Below are 19,459 nucleotides of genomic sequence, written 5' to 3'. Positions count from 1 at the left end.
AAAATAATGCATTAAATTATTATCCTATAAAATTTAGTTTGAGCAATCCTAACCATCCGATTTGATCTAAACTATAAATTTACAAAACAAATTAAATAAATGAATAAACCCATCTTTGATAACAGTTTTTATAGCAAAATTTTGAGTTTTTATAAAATAACCAAAATTTATGGAAATATTTGATATTATTTAAAATTCAATAGCTCAAAATTGAACGTTTAGGTAAATAAAATTCAATTTTATGTTAAAATTTTAAATAGAGATCGATTAAACACATAATCGAGAGCCAAGTAACTTTTTGAAACACTAATTTTAAGATTAGAGAAAGTCGTTTGAGCACGTTTTCCTTAACCTGCCTCGTTGAATAAACGTCATCATACATTTACATGATTATAATTTTGATAACTTTACACTACCATTAACGTTTAACGTTTATAATTGAACAAGCCAGATATGATATACATGTTGAAAGGAAGTATGGTTAATTTTTTAGCTTCTTGGTTAATTCAGCAACATACTTACCTTGGTAAAAGGCCTGGTCGAGCTCGAGCTCTGTGGGCTGTCGAGTTCCATCGGCTGCAAAAGTTCCTGCGCCATAGGGAGAACCACCCTTCACTTCATTCATCACCATCATCCCACTCCCAAATGTGTATCCGAGAGGCACAAATATCATCCCATGATGTGCTAGTTGCGTTATCGAGGTCAATCTATGCATCATCGTAACAATGATCAGTGAAGGAGTAAGAAATTTATACAAGAAAAGGGTAATATGAAACATGAGATCAAGAACTGAGTAGACCTTTTTAAAATCTAGAAACTTGTTAGATTACCGAACCTAAAAGGTGCCCCAAGCCAAAAGTGGGAGTCTTATATCATTTTAGTACTCTCCATCTTCGCTTTCTTCAAGCGTAAGAGAAGGACAAACAGCGGATTCTTTTTTTTTCCTATTCTCCGCCGCTTCTACAGTTGTGATTGCGCTTGAACTAATAGAAATAGAAGCAGGGCCTATCGCCTTCTTTTCTCTTTAGTCATTTGAAGGCACGTGAAGTGGATAAGTCAGACAAATCAGAAATGGAAATGAAGTTTATCCTTCCAAAAAGTCTATCCCAATTTCTCGTACCATTTGACTACAAACAGGGCAACAACCTAAGCCCACCGCAAGCAAATATTGTCTTCTTTGGGTTTTCCCTTTCGAACTTTCCCTCAAGTAAAACGGGCCTAATAGGGAGAGGTTTCCACACCCTTACAAAGAATGCTTCGTTCTCCCCAATCGATGTGGGATCTCACAAACAGAGACTTCAATTACTAGCTATTCTAAACCAAAATTCATTTGGGAATGAAGCTAATGGAAAAAGGAGCTAAACTGAGAGCCAAAACTTGAATCGGCACATCAGCAGGACTACTTTTTGTGAAACTACGTTTGAACGATTATTTTTTTAATTCTTCGTTCATGAACAATGATTTCATGTAAATGTAAAGAATATGCTGAAAAGCTAAGGAGAAAGAGGTCTCTTACGCTGTAAGCTCCTGGCCTCCACCATGGAAACCAGTACTCCAGAAAATTCCAGCAGGTTTACCAGCAAGTGCTTGGGACTGCCATATCTCACCTGTTGCATCAAAGAATGCCTTGAATTGAGCAGCCATGACACCGAATCGAGATGGAAATCCGAAGAGAAACCCATCTGCCTCCAGCAATTGTTCTGGCTTGATCTCTTGCACATCAACTTCTTTTGGAGGAGCTTTTATCTTGTTCAGTACCACATCGGACAATGTCTCTGGCACCTTCTCCGAACCAGGCAGTCACGTTAAGCAAAGCTTATTGCCAATCAAAAACATTATAAATAAATTGTGGGACAATAATCACAATTTTCAGAAATTTTAGTGTACAAATTTAGTGATTATCAAACGAAGTCTAAATAATTATCGAAGGGCCATTAATTTTCAACATTTAGTTATATACAAAACTCAAATTTTGAAAACTGTATAGAATAAGCATTTGATTTTACCTACAAACACTACATTCAAAATTCATCCCAAACTCAGCATCAATTGTGACAAAAAACAATGTTGCATTTTCTTATTTCATCAAGACGCAAAAATACCTGCCACAGAGTGGCTTCTACACCTTGAACTGAATTAGCTCCCTGTTGAATTCTCCTCGCCATGGTTCCAACATGGCCATGTAAGGAATAGTACCTGTAAATCTTTTACATATCAGCAGAAAATCAAAGTGAAATTTGAATCACAGCATGAGGTTGAATTTAAGGAAAACAAAAGCAGGAATCCGCACAACAAGGATGATTCAGACAATTCAAGTAAAAGAGTAAGAAATGGAAAGGATACAGGGAGGAAGAAACTTACACTACGTATATTTTCGTGGTCGACATAGCTTGTGTCTTGAATTCAAATCAGCTTCCTGACTGATAAAATTACACATTCAAGTTACTTTTCGGGGAAAACATGGAGAAACTGAAGGCAAAAGCAGTATAACCATATCGAATCATCCAACAGCAACTCAATCTTTAACAACACATGCCATTCAATATGAGAAGAATTCGAGTCAAAAAGAAAGTTTTAGATAGGGTTTTCTAAATTTTTTCATCAAAATTTCATATTAATTTGAGGATCAATGACGATTTTGATAATGCCCTCACACTCTCTCTGAACTTCTTCATTTATTCCCCCCCTAAAAGAAACCAGGATTTATTAAGAATCAGAAAACAATCAGATAGCAGAATAATCAAGACGAATCAATTCATTCATCGAGTTAATCAGACAAAACCTATGACGCAAGGATCAAAATACAAACACAGACAACAGCAATCGCTAGCCATTCTTACGAAGAACATTGCACAATCCTGAAGCATCCGTGAAATCCGTAAAAATCGAAAGGAAGAAGAAGAAGAAGAGATAACCTTTACTGTAAAGGCGATTAGCTTGGAAGGCGCACGAGCTTCATCAAGCCGATAATGGATGAGTGAAGAATAATAAGCCCACGGAAAGCGTACAGACAAAACGGCGTTTCCAAGTGCTTTTTTTATAATTAAAAATTTAAAATTAAAAATTAAAAATTAAACCGCGCTTCTCATCCAAAATTTTTGTGTAGGTTAAATTAATAATATTATATGTTTATCTCAAAAATATTTTTAAAATTCTAAAAAATGTTAAAAAAAATACCCTTAAAACTCAAAAATATTCTTTATTTTTTAATTTCAAATATTTTAAAAATTTTATTTGATGGTATTAATTTTAAATAACTATTAATAATATCTTTTTTAATTTTTTAAAGTTTAAGATTATTATTGAAATTTTTGAAAATTGATAAATATTATTTTAGACAAAATACAACATTTCCGACTTGTTTTTATATAAAATCTCCCAAAGAATATATGCCACGTAACCCAAATTCGTTAGGTTCTAATTCCACCCTTTAAAAATTGCAGTACTTAAATAAATATTTCAAAAATTAATATTTTAATAAAACGATAATGATATTTTTTAAACTTTCTAAAGATCTTATTTGGTTGACCTAAATATTCACATTAAATAATATACAATCCACTAATACAATTTAAATATATTCAATTTAATTACAATTTTAATTTCTCTGTTTTTCAAATTTGAATTTACTAAATATTTAAATTTTAAAATAAAAATCTAATAAATTTTAAAATACTAAATTACATTATATTAGTACAGATAGTTATTTTTATTTTTTATTTTTGAAAACAACAAAAGTTAAATAATTCATTAATACAATTAAAAATTTAGAGAGCTGAGAACTTATATTATCTACTGATTAAAAGTTGAAGTTTTTAGAATTTGGATAAAAATTAATAAAATTACTGAGAACACAAACACAATTTAAGAAATCTAAAAATAAAAAGCTAAATGGTTATTATTATTAATTCAACTGAGAAGATCTCTACTATATAAGAACACAACCGAAATTAGGAACTTGAAATTTTTATGGAAAACAAAAGCATATTCTAATAAACAAAAAGCTTACGATCATTCTCCAATGAACGATGATTCTGCAAGGTCAATTGCACGAGCAAGGGCAGCGGCTTTGTTCTCACACTCCCTTTGTTCGTCTGCAGGGTCGCTGTCCGCCACAATCCCGGCACCCGCCTGGAGGTGAGCCACCCATTCCATACGGCGGTTCGCGTCCTTGTACGAGTAAATGGTGTCGTAACGCGTATTAGTGGGGAAGACTATAGTCCTCAGAGCAAGGGCTACATCCATGTCTCCTGAAAACGAAATGCCACCGAACCCGCCACTGTATGGCCCGCGCCTGGTAACCTCCAGCTGATCGATTAACTCCATTGCTTTCACCTGCATTGCAATGGGATTGATCACTAAAAGCCTCGAGGAAGTCTAGAAACACGTAGATGAATGCTCGTGAAATGAGCTTCGTCCAAAGAAAAGCCGAAATCGTGTTGAGAAATGGATTGTGCTGAAACTAAACTAAACTAAACCATGCAATCACCATCGTTCAAAGACTGCAATTCTAAGACCTTGGCAAGTAAAAACGTTACCTTTGGTGCTCCACTAACCGTCCCTACAGGCAATGCAGCACGCAAGACATCCCAACTGTTTAAATCATCAAGTAACTCACCTGTGACCTGGGAAGAGAATGGCTTAATTATTTAGCTAAACGACATCGACTCTGTAAAAAACGCTAGAAAGACAGCGTAAATAAACCTTGGGGTGACAAGGTTATTCATTGACAGTGAAAAAATGGACAACATAATATTCGTTCATAAACTTTTTGGTCGGTTTTTTACTTACAGTCGAACTGATGTGCATGACATGGGAATACCTCTCGATATTCATTAGCTTTTCAACTTTCACGGAACCAAATTTCGACACCTGCACGTGTAGTTCACGTGAGATTGGCCATTAAATATCCATTTAGAAAACTTTAGGTGCTAAAATCTGATGCAAATGCAAAGGATATATATTTACAACAGAGCAGAAAGGCAACAAAACGCGAATAGACAACAGATCTGGAGAAAGAATACACCAGAATAGAGCTAGATTGGAGGTTTCATCACAGTAGTTCTGCTACTATAGTTGGTAGCAGCCATAAAAATGGCTGGTTTGCTCCTTGGCTATCATTTGGGGTACCAAACAAACTTTATTGTACTATCAAACGTCCAATCAAAAGAATATATTAGATTAACGTCCTAAATCAAAATTTTGAGAGAAAACCCAAGAGAGGAGACTCTGTTTTAATCATACAAAGGAATCTTATTGTTGAATGTGAAAACAGCAAAAGCTTAAAGATGACTTTAAGAAACATCCATCATAAAGGTACTTTTTAATATAATCAGAAAGCATTAACCTAAGATCGCATAAAAAAACAATCAAGAAATATGAGAAACTAGACCATGATGATCAAACAGAAATTACCTTCCCAACATCATTTCTCCCCAAGTCAACCAGCATTATATGCTCAGCACACTGCTTTGCATCGTCCAAGAGCTCCTTCTCCAACATTAGATCCTCCTTTTCTGTTTTCCCTCTTCTAATGGTTCCAGCCAGGGGTCGATTAGTTACCTTCCTCTGTAAACGTTAACAAAAACACACCCATACTTGACAAATACCCAGTAGTCTAGAAAGGAAGGTAGAAACTAGAAGATGGGGCATTGAAACTGTGAACGTGGAAATTTTGTTAGGAGTAAGATGATACAAGAACACATCTGCATGATGGGTACAAGCCTAACTAACTAATAGCGAGCTAACTTACTGATAAAAACAAAAATGACAATCACTAAAAGAAACGGGGAAATAGTAAAATAACAGAATAAAACGGCCCTAGTCGACTACCTTCTTCACACGTGTAAGAATTTCTGGACTCGAAGCAACTAGGATGCAGCCTCTAGCCTGATAACAAGATTTATACAATTAATAAAGCACTTGGACTAACAAAGGATGAAAGAGAGTAATTTAACACACAGTGACAACTGTAAAGCATGCAACCTGCAGATAAGTCATGTAAGGGCTAGGATTGACAATGCGCAGAGCTCGGTAAACTTCAAATGGATCTGCAAATGTTCGGCGCTCAAAACGCTGGCTTAACACAATCTGGAAGATATCCCCAGCCAGGATGTGCTCCTTAGCCTGCAAAACTGCCTCTTTGTATTCTAAGTTTGTCATACTTGACATCTTCAGTTTTGGACCAAAAAGATGAGTTGACAATTTTATTGATCCTGCGGGAAGCTTTGGTCTGAAATCAATGGTGTTAAACAATCTGAGAGACAACTCGGGGGTGGGAGCAACCATATTTGAATCACCCTCCCTGAAACAGATGATCACTTACGGAATTATGTCATGTACTCTGGAGAGCAACTTTTCCAACCGAGCAGTTCCATCCTCATATGCCTCTTGAACTGAAGAATATTGATCCAAGTGCACCCAATGAATCACATAAGCTTGCTGCAATAAAATTCAATGAATAAAAGTAAGTGGCAATTTACAAAAGAAAAGTTGAACGCATTCAAATCACTAACCACAAAACCAGTTTGCCAATGTGTACATACCATTTCTGTTCAAAAGGTTTAATAAATAACTAATCATAACAAAGAAAATTTTAAAGAGGCAATACAGAGCAAGATATCGAGATCAACATTTGGAAAAATTAAAAGAACTACTTCATTCTCTCTATTTAATCACTGACGATTAAATATCAACTTAGCTGAGTTATTCTTCAAACAATAGTAAAACAGTGAAATAACTAAGAAGATTACGACAAGAAGTCTGAGAACAAGAATGTATGTACATTGGATGAATCTACCTTATTCACATGATCAAACACAAGAACATCATCATAAAGTCCAAGATGTAGATCAGGAAGGTTTCTGTCATCTGTTGGTGCACTAGAGAATGACAATTTCTTCTTTTCTACATAGCGGACAGTATCATACGAAAAGTAACCAACCCATCCTCCTGGCAAGACATTAATTTTGAAGAATTAGGGATTTTGAAGGCTGGTTGGAGTGGGCTGGTTGATTTGAAGACAAATTAAGTAACAGTAAGGCAAACAATAATACATACCAAAAAGCAGTCTAATGGAGACTTCAAATCAAATCATATCCAATAATAAAATCAAATCATGCAATATCCAAAAAGCAGTCTAATGGAGACTTCAAATCATCTAACGAAGTGTGACCTCAAGTCATTTAAACTTCATGGTATCATTAAAGATGCTCCCTAATACATACCTACACCCACCAACCCACACATTTTTTGAATGAATTCTCAATGGATTCCTTCTTCTAAATATGAACAGTAACATTGATTGTTAAATTTTATCAAAACAAAGATTTATGTTGGAATAGATGTATGGAAACACAAAGTAAAATATATTATCAACATAATAAGTCAATTAGTACCACAAAAAGCATCTGGAAGTTCATCAATTAGTTGAGGTTTCCATTTCTCCATGATACTTCGAGGCACTGCCATAGGATCCTCAACAATCTTCTCTATCCTTTTCCCTTCTTCATGATTCAAAATCGTAACAACATTTTCTCTAGCCAAAATTTCCATTGAGGGCTGGGCACCAACCACACTATATCTCCCCTAACGTAATAGCATATCAGAAAAATCTTCTAATCAGCAGCCTACATACTACGATTGGCAGTTTATAAAGCAGGGAAAAAAAATTGAAAGTTTTGAACTACTTACCACGTTTGAAACCTGGAGGCCAGGTTCAACGGATTCAAACAAAAAACTAGGGGCATCTCTATCATCTTCCTTAACCAAACATCGGTAAGCAAGCACTGGCGTAAGGTGATCAGAGAATATGCACCGGTGAAGCGGGATCAAATTCCCCTTCTTTGAAAGTTCAACAAACGTTTCTGGACTATCAACTGGATAAACATCAGTAGTGCAACAACCAAAATTATAGAGGACAGAATGAGAAAATTTTGGCACACGCGTAACTTCATCTTTTATCAATTTATTTCAGGATTTGAGATTCTCCTCAAGGACAAACGTGCTTCTAAGACGTTCCGTAAATGTATACACATCAAAATGCACTCAGACTCAGGGAAATAAGGTTTTCTTCGATCCAACTTTCTGATCTAAGCATCCAATTGCAGGCAAAAAATAAAACAATTCCATTAAATTCCCCAATCACTATCAATTGTAAACTGATCAATTTTCTAGTCTAAGCATCCAATNACAGGCAAAAAAAAAAAAAAAAAAAAAAAAAAAAAAAAAAAAAAAAAAAAAAAAAAAAAAAAAAACAATTCCATTCCATTCCCCCATGATTATCAATTGTAAACTGAGTTTCCTCTCTCAATCATCTTTTCTTGTACTAGAATTATACCGAGTGATGCAGCTGAGCATTTGATTGCACGGCCGACAGGTAATCGAGAGGTCGATCCGAAACTAGAAAACTTAGAATCATGGTTGGTGGAGAATTTCGACGGTGGCCGGAGTGTTACAGGCAACTGATTCCATGTAGCGGCTAGGGTTTTCATAATTATAAAAAATTCGAAATGCAGGAGGAAGACGCAACACAGATTAGGAAGAATAAGAAATAAATAAATGCCCTTAATTATAGCCGTTAGAGAGGTCGATATTGACCGTTGGATATAGTTTAAAATTCTCTCTCTACATCCAACGGTGTAAATTGATTCTTCGCTTTTTTTTTTTCTTTTTTTTTTTTACTAGAAAAAATTGTTTTTCATTCAAATTCAATAAATAAATTAATTAATATTTTTTTGCCTTTAAAACGTGCGTTTCAATTGTGGTCATGACATTTTGGGAATTTATGGGGAATGGTTTTTTTTTTTTTTTTTTTTTAAACGTGAAAAACATCATTTTAAAATATCTTGATTTATTTTCTTTTGAATATTAGTCTCATTTTTTCATATTAATTATAAATAGGGTCAGGAGTGGAGATTACATTCCTGAAAAAGATTTCTCTGAATTAATTATAAACGGGGTCGAGAGCGGAGATTACATTCCCGAGAAAGATTTCTCCAAATTAATTATAAATGAGGTCGAGATTGGAGATTACATTCCCGAAAAAGATTTTTCCATATTAATTATAAATGTGGTCGAGAGTGGAGATTAGATTCCGGAGAAATATTTCTCCATATTAATTATAGATAGGGTGGAGAGTAGATATTAATTTAGCTTGAGATATGCCATTTGGAGAGCTTGAATTTTATTTTATTGAATGATATTAATTTGATTACCGTTCGTTAGTTGAAAAGAATTTTGCCATATAATATGGACCCATGTAAATTAGAGAAATCTGTAGAAATTCAAACTTAAACTTATGTCATGCGCTCACATAAGTTGATTTGAATTTTAATGAACAGAATCCAACTTTTATTAAGGATAAATTCGTGACAATAGTGAAAGTTAATCAAGTAAGTGGCTTTATTATCGGCATGATTATATTTTATGTTGACACATATCCTGTTGTACTACATATGTCATATATATTGATATGTGTGAATTGTTTATGATATGATATGTAAATGTTATAATACTTGAATTGTATAATAATACTTACAGTAAGATGTGTTCAATGATATGTTCGAAATAAGATACAAGAATGATGCACTAAACATAATAGATAAATTCACGAAACGTTAAGGTCAAGTTACCTGTCAAAGTGTAATAGATATGAGAAATTGATAAAAACGATATGGTCATGATCGATTGATAAAATAATATGGTTAGGTTAGAGATAGAAGTGATAGGATTACGATAGATTGATAGAATGATAGCGTTACGAAACGTTCCAAAAGTTACTTTCACTACTAAATGAACTAACCCGTTCGAATTTGTGGCATTCGTTAGTGAGACAACGTATACCTGACTGTCCAATGTTGAGAATAAAGTTTTACGAGACAATAGATGAGAGATTTTCGAAAGAGAATTTGAAAGCAATATTATAGACGGATGAATAAGAAAGACAACACAACGACTTATATAAGGTATAACTCATGGTAGGAAAAATTGATGGCTAGTCGTATTCTCTTAACAAAGCGATAAAGAAATATAACGTATATCTAAGGGTTTGGTATGACATGGACATACAGACATAAGCAGCACGTTTTGGACAAGCATGACTGTGACACCGAGCCTTACTCTGCCACACCGCTCTTGTGATTGTGCATGAAAGACAAAAAAATCTTTTAAGTCAACCGAAATTTTAAATTGGTGACTAGAACAACCAAATTTACTTTCGAGTTAAATTGGATTGGGTTTTATTGTTAAATTATTATTTTTTTAATTATTTAAAAAAATTATACTTATATATGATGATAAATTAATAACTTAAATCTCATAAAATTCAAATATAAAATATTTATAATAACATTAATTATAAAGGTTAAATATTTTAATCATTTTAAAAAGTAGGATAGTTTGGAGTTGGGTTGGGTCGAGTTGGTGTATAACTCTATTTTCGAGTTGGTCGGATTGACCCGATAAAAAAATGTCAACCTGCAGATTTACAAAAGATTTCAACCCAATCTAACATATCATTGAACGCATGGTACCGTAAGTATATAACTTTTAGAAGTATATATGAATTTTTCTTTAATTCATCTGACATGAAGTTGACTCCTCGACGGCTTACTTTCAAAATAGTAATTAATATCTTATTCTTTCTCTATACTCAAGTCCCGACATTTTTTTAACATAAAAAACTTTAAATATTTGAATATAATAGCGTAAAGTGCTTGGAATACGAGACAAGAATTGGTCCCTAGGATTGGGTAGCATGCCCCACTCTTCACGACGATGGCAACCCCTCCAATTTGTTGAAAACGACCATGTTCTTGCCTTCGATATTTTTGTTATTTCATTTATTGACCAAAATATCCCTAACCCGTTTCATCTAACTGAAATTAAATTATGCTCGTGTTAATATAATACTTAATTCGTCTGTTAGAAAATAAAATGTTATTAGTAGTTTACCTGACACGACATCTTTTCATTTATTGTTATTTCCATATTCTTGTAATTCATATAATTGATTGATAACTTTTGGAAACGAAAGTAATTATGTCAATATTATTTAACGTTGAAGGCTCGATCACAAGGGTATATTTGTAAATAACTTTAAAATGATTGTGACGAAAGTGATTCAGATAAGAAGGTTGACGTGGCATAGGTGTCTAAAAGTCCCTGTCGGATTAGGGGCCATGTGTGATGTTCAACCTTATTGCTCCTTTATCTATTTCATTGCAATGCCAACAATGGAGTATCGACGGTTTCTTCTCCATCATTCCTATTATTTTCTTGCTTTCTTTCTAATGTCTTTGTCTGGTCTTGTGTTCAATTCTATCTTTAATAAAATTTGAAATTTTAATACGTGGATCGGATTTATACATTTTTACTCTTATATTCAATAAGTTAGAGATATCGAGCTCGCCAAGACCTACTTCAAACATGACGTGAATCTTTGTTTAAAGAAACATGAAGAAAGTAGCGAGGAGAGCTAGCTAAATAGGGGTGTCCCAAGACTTGGGACTGAAAATATTTGCTAAAACCACCGCATTTAAATGATATGAAAGTAATTACAATGTATTGAATTTCAAAATTATTTAATATATATATATATATAAAAAAATTAAATTGAAAATTATCTATAATTTTAGATTATAGAAAATTAAAGGTAAAAATATTGAATTTCAAAATTATTTAAAGTAAAAATGTATTGGAAGGTTTGATGTAAAATTGAAAATATTTAAAAATATAAATTAGCGTAATAAATAAGCATATTTTAAAGGAGAAAACAAGAAATAAAGCATAAAAGTGGCAAATGAAGTAAAATTTGAAGTCGAGGTCGAAGGGCGACTTAAATCAACGTGATAATAATAATAAAAGGATAAAGTGGTTTTGACTTTTAAGCGAATAGAATCTTGTTTTAAGAAATAAAATTTTTTGGACCAGTTTAAAATTGGACACATCCAAATACTGTATGTTCATATCTTTTAATTATCTCGTAATATATATAAATATTAAATGTTTATAAGTTACATGTATTATTAATCTTTTTAAAGAAGAAAAATAAATATTTAAATATGATATCAGAATAACGCAGCACAACCCCTTTTCCGGCAATAGGCTGCGGCCTTGGCGATGGGTATGGTGAGGCAATGGTTGCCGCGTGGTCATGTCCTCGAGAAACAACATCGAGCAAAGGGCGTGCTTGGGCGGTTCAATGTGGGGTCCACATCTGGTTTTTTTATTTTTTAATAATTAAAATATTCCCATCTAAAACACCTCGATGTGTAATTAATTCCTTACTTTTTAAATAATTACATGAAACATTATATTCTATTTTTGTTGATGAAATGTTATTAGATTTATTATAATGTTTTACCTTTTTTTTAATACCAGTTACATAGAAAATATTTATTACATGATAATTATGCAATCATTTTAAATTATATTTAATTAGAAATAGATTATTTAGATCATATTATAAGATTATGACGACGTATATTTGTAATATACATTATAAATATACTTTTTTTTAATTTCCATAAATATACATTTTTGTTAATTAATATCCTGCTAATTTCTGAAAAAACAACAAGTCAACGATTAAATACGATAATCTTTGACGTGAAAAGCAGGTTTGTGTGGATATAAAGCTAATTTATAGTCAAACATGCTTATCCTCAACTTTAGCTTTTTTTTAAATAAACTAATGATTTTGTATTTAATGTGACATATTTTTAATTATTTAAAATGAAATAAAAATAAAAGATTATTTTAATTTTGAAGGATTAAAAATAATTTTAAAATTATAAAAAAAATGTTGTTTTAATCGCATAATCCAAACATCTAATTTACAAAACGAAAAGTTTAATGTTTCTAAACGATTGTTTTTAAGGAAAGAAAAATATTAGGACCGACACGTGTAGGGAAAGCAAGCTGTCATGGTTTTGCAAGTGGCGATGTTAATGGAGGGAAACACGTGGCACGTTGGGAACAGCCACATCAGATCCAGATCACCCGTGAAATAAGCCGCTTTGTGCTGACTAATAGGCATGGAGAGGTGATTTCCTGAAGCCCGCCCTTTGAAAGGCTTTTTTTAATTTTTATTTTCCGGATAAATTGACCGGTTACCGATACTGCCCTTCCCCCTCTCCCCTCCAAAACTCCATTACTGTTGTTTCCTTGTGTGTGTAGTGATGATATATCTTTATCTCTCTATGTGATACCTCTTCGTTACTGATAAAGGTTCAAGCTACGGCCCTGCTTCGTTTCCAGATTATCCGCCGGAAATCTTCGCTGCCGTTCAGTTTAGGTCTGTTGATTTCAATTTTTTACGATTTTGTGCTAATTTGTTGAGTGTTCGATCCGATTTTTGACAGAAATGAGCAGTAGCGATGTGTTTTTTTTTTTTTTTTTTTTTTTGGATTTTCTTGGAAGATCTTGCAAGTAGAGAGAGGATGTTTCGTTAGCAGTTGAATTTGTTTTGATCTGTTGCATTTCTTTCGATTCTTTTTCTGTTGTTTCAGGTAATAAAGGTGGAGAATCTGCAAGTTCGATAGGACTTTGATCGCTTTTCGTTTGGATTGAGAGATTTCACGGAAGAGTTTCTCTCTGTTTTGTTGATTTTCAGAAGCGGATGATGATTTGAATTCATATTACAGTAACTTTTGGTTGTATTGTGGTCATTCGCTTGAGAAATTGAAATGGAAGTGAAGGTTGCTACGACGTGTTTACAATTACAATGGTCGCAGCCTATTGTTCATCCTTCTTCTTCTTATTCGCAAACCCTAGCTTCCATAGTTTCATCTCCTTCGTCGACGCCGCGGAACCGTAGCGATGGAGGAGCCGCGACGAGGCGGTGCGTTTATACGCTTGGTCGATCAGGTATGCTTGGAATCCCGCTCACGAAGTTTATACGGTCTCGCTCTTGCTACAATCTTAATCCAAGAATTCGTCCGATCAGAAGAGCGTGTACTGCGAATTTGGGGGACCGTTTCTCAGACGAAGAATTCTCCAAGCAGATTCAAGATTTGGCGCTTAGTTTTCGCATTTCCGCTGAGAAGATCCACGATTCCGATTCCGAGAGCACAGATTCGGTTTCTGATTCCGTAACTGATCATGAATTTAATAGTTCCAACTGTTCTTTACAAAACCACATGCAAGTCGCACCGCCTCAAGTCGTTTCAACAGAATCTCCATGGCCAGAAATCCACCAAAAACCTCCGGAATGGACTCAGGAACCAGAAATAATTCCAGACGATATCGAGCGTAAAGCTAATAGCGTTGATTTCCCCTTATCGCTGAGAATCTTAAAGAGGAAAATGCAATGGCAGGAAGGCATCAGAGAAGCAAGAGAATCCGCTTATTGTTCAGTGAAGAAGGCATTCTCCTCCATGGTTTTCATGATTCAAGAGCTTCACAGCTATTCATTAAGATTGAGAGAAATCCTGTTTTACGAAGATTTACAGGGCATTCTGAACCGAGTTGAAAAAGATATGCACGCTTCGTTTGTTTGGCTATTTCAGCAAGTTTTCTCTCACACTCCAACTCTAATGGTGTACGTGATGATTCTGTTAGCGAATTTCACTGTGCATTCAATGGGAAACAATTCAGGTATTGCAGCTTCCTTATCGCCTTCCCCTTCTTTAACACAGACGGCTGAGGAAGTCGTTCAAATCGACAACCAAAAGCACCAGAAATTCGATTCCTCAACACTCAAGACGTTCTCAGTGTCTTCAATCAATGGGAAAACAGCTTCCATCGGAAGCGGTAATGGCGGCGGCGGCGGAAAGTACCGACCGACTGCAAGTGGCACAGACGGCGATGAACTCAACCGATCAGTGAATTATCCCGCCTTACGAACTTCAGCCGAAGAAGAATCGATATCAGGGGAAAACATCAGAGGAGAAGAGATGTCTCAGTGGAATTCCATTCTCAAAGAAGCTTCACAAATGCAATCGGCAATAAGAAACGAAGCATTTGATGAAGACGTAACGAGAAGACTCGTATCTCCGGTGACGGTTGAGATCGAATCGGACGATTACGAAGAGTATTTCAGAACAGAGCTTCTTTACCAAACGGCATTATCCCAAGACCCCAATAATCCTCTTCTCCTCACCAATTACGCTCAATTTCTCTTCCTTGTGGCCCATGATTACGACAGGTGAAGTCTTAAATTCCCTTTTCATCTATCTCATTCTTATCTATAATCAAACAGTTTTGATGATTATGGGCATAATTTTGGTGGGTATGTTAATAAATTGTGTAATAATTCTACAGAGCGGAGGATTACTTCAAGAAGGCGGTGGAAGCAAAACCGCCTGATGCAGAGGCGTTCAATAAGTATGCGACGTTCTTGTGGAGGATCAGGAAGGACATGTGGGCGGCGGAGGAGACATTTCTCGAAGCTATTTCTGCCGAATCTGGCAATCCATTTTACGCTGCAAAATATGCCGATTTTCTCTGGAGCAGTGGCGCCGAAGAAACGTGTATTGAAAATTTCTAAACCCCCAAAAGAATCTTAAAATATATATATTTATGTGTTGGCGACCGGCGAGTGGTGGTGCAAGCAGCGGTGGGGTAGTGGTTGATCAGAAACAAGATTTTGTTGTGTGGGCGCCATTTTCAGACGGCGAACTGTAATTATTATTTTTTACAGAAGGTCAAATTTCTGAATAGAAAAAGGGAAAAAAGATGAAGTTAATGAGATATGATAATATAATTTACGCGCTTAATTCCTAATATTTGTAGTTATTTACCATTCAACTAACTTATTAACTTTGTTAATGCTTTATTTCCCAAATTGCCCTTTAAGTGACTTTGAGAGTTATCCACATAATTAGATCTCTCTTTCTCCCTTCCTTGTTTCCTTTCCTTATTCTCCAATATTTTTTTGTTCCTTTATCGCTTTCTTTGCCTCTTTAGTTATTCACTGTTTTACTGTTTTACTGTTGTTGATTTCCCTCTTTTTAATTTTCTTTTTGTTCTTAATTCCCTACCCAATGATCTTTGAAGGTAATATTCGGCCCAAAAATAAGTAACTTCGGGCCTGGGTTAATTATAGGCTCTAACCCAACTGGCTGGCCATATGAATAAAACCAAATATTGATCAAATAAGAACATTATTATTATTATTATTATTCTTTGCATAATGTACTTAAATTTTAACATACGATTCTCCTAACTTCTAGGAAATTGCAGAGTGCTACAATAATAGAGAAATAAAACAAATTATTTGGCATATTATTAAATATATATATTTAGTAATTATTCATCTACCAACCTTGTTAGTCCTTATGTGCACGGTTCCGATCGCTTGAAGTTTGACCCACAGTCAAAGAGTACGGATTTGGGCTAACAACGAAATAACTGATAATTACAGACACCTTCATTGAAAAAAAATATATATTAAATTAAATTATATTTAAACACCACTACACATCACATCAAACGAAGCTAAAATGAAGCAATCAATCAATCAAACGGCAACCGCACGATCGTCCACATCAGACTTCGTACACAATCGCGAAGCAGGGGAGCACAGCCCTCGGATTGAAAACCAGCAGCTCTTCTTCATCCACCGTCGTCTGGGCCCCACTCCCACTTCGGCCGACTACGGAGTCAAACCCGCCGCCATCTTTCTCCGGCTCGTCGTTGTCGGACCCGATCCGGCCGGCCACGACCCGGCAAACTAGAATCGCCCGTTTCACGTTCATGAACTTGAACTCCTCTTCGATGTCCTCAGGGATTGCCACGTGTGCTCTCCAGCTACTTGATAGCGTAGAAATTCCATCCAACTTGTGTGAGAATCCAGATTTGATTATCCCACAAATACTACAAAATTGCTGCCCGCAGATGCTGGAATTACCGTTTTGCCCCAAATCGCACAAAAACGTCGAACAGTGAAATCTCAGAAGCTCGTTCCCATCGGCGATGCACCGTTCGTCCCATCGCTTTACAGCGCCGCCGTTTCGGGCCGCTTTAGCCTTCACCGACTCTCTATATTCCTCGAATCTGGAGAGAATCTTTTGACTGTTGTGGATTTTCAAGATTCGGAGGATCTTCGGGCTTACTTCTCTACTCGTCCATCCGGTTTCGAAAATGATCCGAACAATATTCTTACCGGAATCCGAATCTGCAAGCTCCGACACGGCGTGTTTAGCCGCTTGGTGCTGTTCGAGCAATTGAGGCTTGGGAAAAATCTCGCCGCAAGCGGTGCAGGGGAAGATATCGTTACGAAGGGGGAAGAATTGGTTGATCTCCGCCGTAGTGATATCGGAATCCTGTGGCGTTCCAGCAGAATCGATCGGATTAGTGTTCTTGGAGTTCGGAGTATCCACCGGCTGAGGAATAAATGTGACGATCGAATGCTGCGACGATCGAGCCGGAGTCGAGGGACGAGTCGTCTCGATTGCCATTTTGCACGTTTTGGAAGAAAAGATTCGTTTGAGAAATGAAATGGATGAGGTTAGGGCTTTTTGCGGCTTCAGACTCAACGGCGTCGGAGGGGATTCATTACGCTTCTTCGGCTGCAGGGGACGGTGGCGGCGGTGGCGATTGTCACCGTTGTTTAAAAGAAAGCAGCCGACGTGGAGAATTAGAAGTAAAAGGGCAAGGAATTTGTTGCAGAAGGATCCGGTGGCTGTTGGCGCCATGGAGGCGGCGTGAAAACGGAGGTTTCTTTAGGTTTTAGGCCATTGGTGGTGGCGAGAAGGAAGGCAGTTCAGGAAGATGAAGAAGCATATGAAAAGGAAAACAGAGGAGAGATTGGGGAAAAGGCAAAATGCAGAGTGTGGGGGCGACGGAGGAATAAAGCTAATAAACATTAGGTGTAACGCAGCTTCATTCTTCTATTTTTCTTAAATTATATAATTATCTTATTTTATTAATTGATTTATACATTTTACATTTTTTTTAAATTTAAAATTACGTCATTAATTGACTGACACGTGTCCGCAATCAGAATCCAAAGCCCCTGGATATTAATTTTATCGCCATTTTTTTTTTCAATAATTCCCATCTTGCCTTTTATTCCATTTTTAATTAATTTCGTCAATTTCATTATTAAAAAAAAAAAACTAATTCACAATTAAAACCCGTCGACCGTCACCGTTCAGCATGCTATACACTTTCCTTTGACTTTTATAAAGTCAAACTACGTGGACCAATCATATTCTCCAGAAATCAGCCTAAACTTTAGGCCGACGGTCACCGTCACAGTGATAAAAGTTTCTGCCAGGTAATTTTCAGAGACTTAAAATGATTATATATTTATAATTAAAATATTCGTTGATTTTCTCGGGTTTTATATCGCGAGATATCGGGATGTGTACGGGCTGGTTTGCAATAATGCGGATGTGGGCTCCGGCCCATAAAGTAAATGGAAATGGGCCCATGTGATTAAAGAGGTAAATTGGTGTGATTGCTTTGAATGTGGGCCTTAAAAATCATATATATGGCTTATTAAAACCATCCAAATAATAATTTTAAATTTTCTATTTGGATTTAATAATGCTACCTAATATTTAATTTTTTTGTCCTTGGATTTTAACGTTTGCCTATTTCTGTTGTTGAATTATTGGTCCCCATATAGCCCCGACCATCTATAAACTGATCGACTACCCATCATAGAGTAGGGAAAGGTGTATCTGATTATTACTCTTCGAATAAATAATTTTTTTTATTAAATTAAATTTCTTAAAGGTATAAATTGGAGGCCAAAATTCTAATTATATAAATTGGTATTGAATTATCCGAACGAAGAATATCCTTTTTTATTATTTAAATATATTATCATAGCTTAGTGGTGGAATGTCACTAAAGTTGCTTTAAATTATAAATATATAATTTTTAAATTTAATATTCTCGATGAAAATGACATTTTTTTTAATTTTAAAAAAATAATGGGAGCTTATAACTTTTAATTTATATATTTTATTTTTCACTTTTTCTAAAGTGTATTTTTCGTCAAATTAAAAGATTATTTTTTAAAGGGATTTAAAATAATAAAGTTTCAATCAACCAAAAATAAAAAGTCAACAAATAAAAGAAAAATATGGTGGGTCGGTTCTGCCTCAGTGGTTCGACAAGACCGGGTTTGGGTTTGGGTTCTTTTACTGCCATAATAATTGAAATAAATTAAAGCAGCCGACATATATTAGATTGACCCACCAAACACGACTCAACGTGCTTAAATACATGGAGTGGAGGATCTCTTAATCTTACACAGAGATGCACACTACTAACCTCAATTATGCCAATCAGCTTTTACCACGTGGCGTCTGTGTTGTGTGATGGCTCAACTGTCACATTTATATATAGAACGAAATGTTATTCACATTTCCACTTTATTTATTTTATTATTATTATTTAATCACTAACTTTAAATTAATAATAGAAAGTAATTTCATTCCATTTTATTTTTGTTTTTCTTACCGCGATTATTTGAAATTTATAATTATTAAATTAATTGTAG

General features: G+C 35.1%; 4 protein-coding genes across 6 annotated transcripts; 1 reads left to right on the top strand and 3 right to left on the bottom strand.

Annotated features, from left to right (window-relative positions):
• Positions 1 to 345: 345 nt before the first annotated feature.
• On the bottom strand, positions 346 to 3,020 carry LOC111499894 (probable NAD(P)H dehydrogenase (quinone) FQR1-like 3). 3 transcript variants are annotated; one of them, XM_023151614.1, is made up of 5 exons: positions 2,916 to 3,020; positions 2,362 to 2,420; positions 2,103 to 2,196; positions 1,517 to 1,782; positions 346 to 707 (listed from the first exon to the last, which is right to left on the bottom strand). In XM_023151614.1, the coding sequence occupies exons 2-5, from the start codon at positions 2,385 to 2,387 to the stop codon at positions 482 to 484; spliced, it is 612 nt and encodes a 203-aa protein (XP_023007382.1). In that variant the 5' UTR covers positions 2,388 to 2,420; positions 2,916 to 3,020; the 3' UTR covers positions 346 to 481. The 3 variants fall into 3 exon arrangements, with proteins under 3 accessions (XP_023007382.1, XP_023007384.1, XP_023007383.1); XM_023151616.1 differs by having other exon boundaries at positions 2,362 to 2,416; positions 2,916 to 2,994; XM_023151615.1 differs by lacking the exon at positions 2,916 to 3,020 and adding an exon at positions 2,816 to 2,836.
• An 858-nt stretch (positions 3,021 to 3,878) lies between these two features.
• LOC111499669 (anthranilate synthase alpha subunit 2, chloroplastic) lies at positions 3,879 to 8,531 on the bottom strand. The gene is made up of 11 exons (XM_023151296.1): positions 8,339 to 8,531; positions 7,693 to 7,877; positions 7,398 to 7,587; positions 6,800 to 6,951; positions 6,326 to 6,441; positions 5,986 to 6,232; positions 5,833 to 5,889; positions 5,416 to 5,568; positions 4,792 to 4,872; positions 4,539 to 4,625; positions 3,879 to 4,335 (listed from the first exon to the last, which is right to left on the bottom strand). The coding sequence occupies exons 1-11, from the start codon at positions 8,490 to 8,492 to the stop codon at positions 4,012 to 4,014; spliced, it is 1,746 nt and encodes a 581-aa protein (XP_023007064.1). The 5' UTR covers positions 8,493 to 8,531; the 3' UTR covers positions 3,879 to 4,011.
• A 4,622-nt stretch (positions 8,532 to 13,153) lies between these two features.
• LOC111499886 lies at positions 13,154 to 15,802 on the top strand. Its single transcript, XM_023151604.1, has 3 exons — positions 13,154 to 13,297; positions 13,512 to 15,148; positions 15,265 to 15,802. The coding sequence occupies exons 2-3, from the start codon at positions 13,689 to 13,691 to the stop codon at positions 15,488 to 15,490; spliced, it is 1,686 nt and encodes a 561-aa protein (XP_023007372.1). The 5' UTR covers positions 13,154 to 13,297; positions 13,512 to 13,688; the 3' UTR covers positions 15,491 to 15,802.
• Positions 15,803 to 16,201: 399 nt separating this feature from the next.
• On the bottom strand, positions 16,202 to 17,830 carry LOC111499711. The gene has a single exon (XM_023151345.1). It carries the CDS (start codon positions 17,637 to 17,639, stop codon positions 16,491 to 16,493), a length of 1,149 nt encoding a protein of 382 aa, XP_023007113.1. The 5' UTR covers positions 17,640 to 17,830; the 3' UTR covers positions 16,202 to 16,490.
• Between the last annotated feature and the right edge of the window lie 1,629 nt (positions 17,831 to 19,459).

The sequence above is a fragment of the Cucurbita maxima genome, unplaced genomic scaffold, assembly GCF_002738345.1.
Source record: "Cucurbita maxima cultivar Rimu unplaced genomic scaffold, Cmax_1.0 Cma_Scf00027, whole genome shotgun sequence".
Lineage (NCBI taxonomy): Eukaryota > Viridiplantae > Streptophyta > Magnoliopsida > Cucurbitales > Cucurbitaceae > Cucurbita > Cucurbita maxima.
This window is presented reverse-complemented; position numbering and strand designations above follow the sequence as displayed.

Coding starts and splice junctions, on each gene's coding strand:
- LOC111499894 (XM_023151614.1), bottom strand. CDS start 2,387: ATGTCGACCACGAAAATATACGTAGT. Junction 2,197..2,361: donor ACCACGAAAATATACGTAGT/GTAAGTTTCTTC, acceptor AAAGATTTACAG/GTACTATTCCTTACATGGCC. Junction 708..1,516: donor GGAGGCCAGGAGCTTACAGC/GTAAGAGACCTC, acceptor GATGATGCATAG/ATTGACCTCGATAACGCAAC.
- LOC111499669 (XM_023151296.1), bottom strand. CDS start 8,492: ATGAAAACCCTAGCCGCTACATGGAATCAGTTGCCTGTAACACTCCGG. Junction 6,233..6,325: donor AGAGTACATGACATAATTCC/GTAAGTGATCAT, acceptor CATTGATTTCAG/ACCAAAGCTTCCCGCAGGAT. Junction 4,626..4,791: donor TCATGCACATCAGTTCGACT/GTAAGTAAAAAA, acceptor TTCTCTTCCCAG/GTCACAGGTGAGTTACTTGA.
- LOC111499886 (XM_023151604.1), top strand. CDS start 13,689: ATGGAAGTGAAGGTTGCTACGACGTGTTTACAATTACAATGGTCGCAG. Junction 15,149..15,264: donor GTGGCCCATGATTACGACAG/GTGAAGTCTTAA, acceptor ATAATTCTACAG/AGCGGAGGATTACTTCAAGA.
- LOC111499711 (XM_023151345.1), bottom strand. CDS start 17,639: ATGGCGCCAACAGCCACCGGATCCTTCTGCAACAAATTCCTTGCCCTT.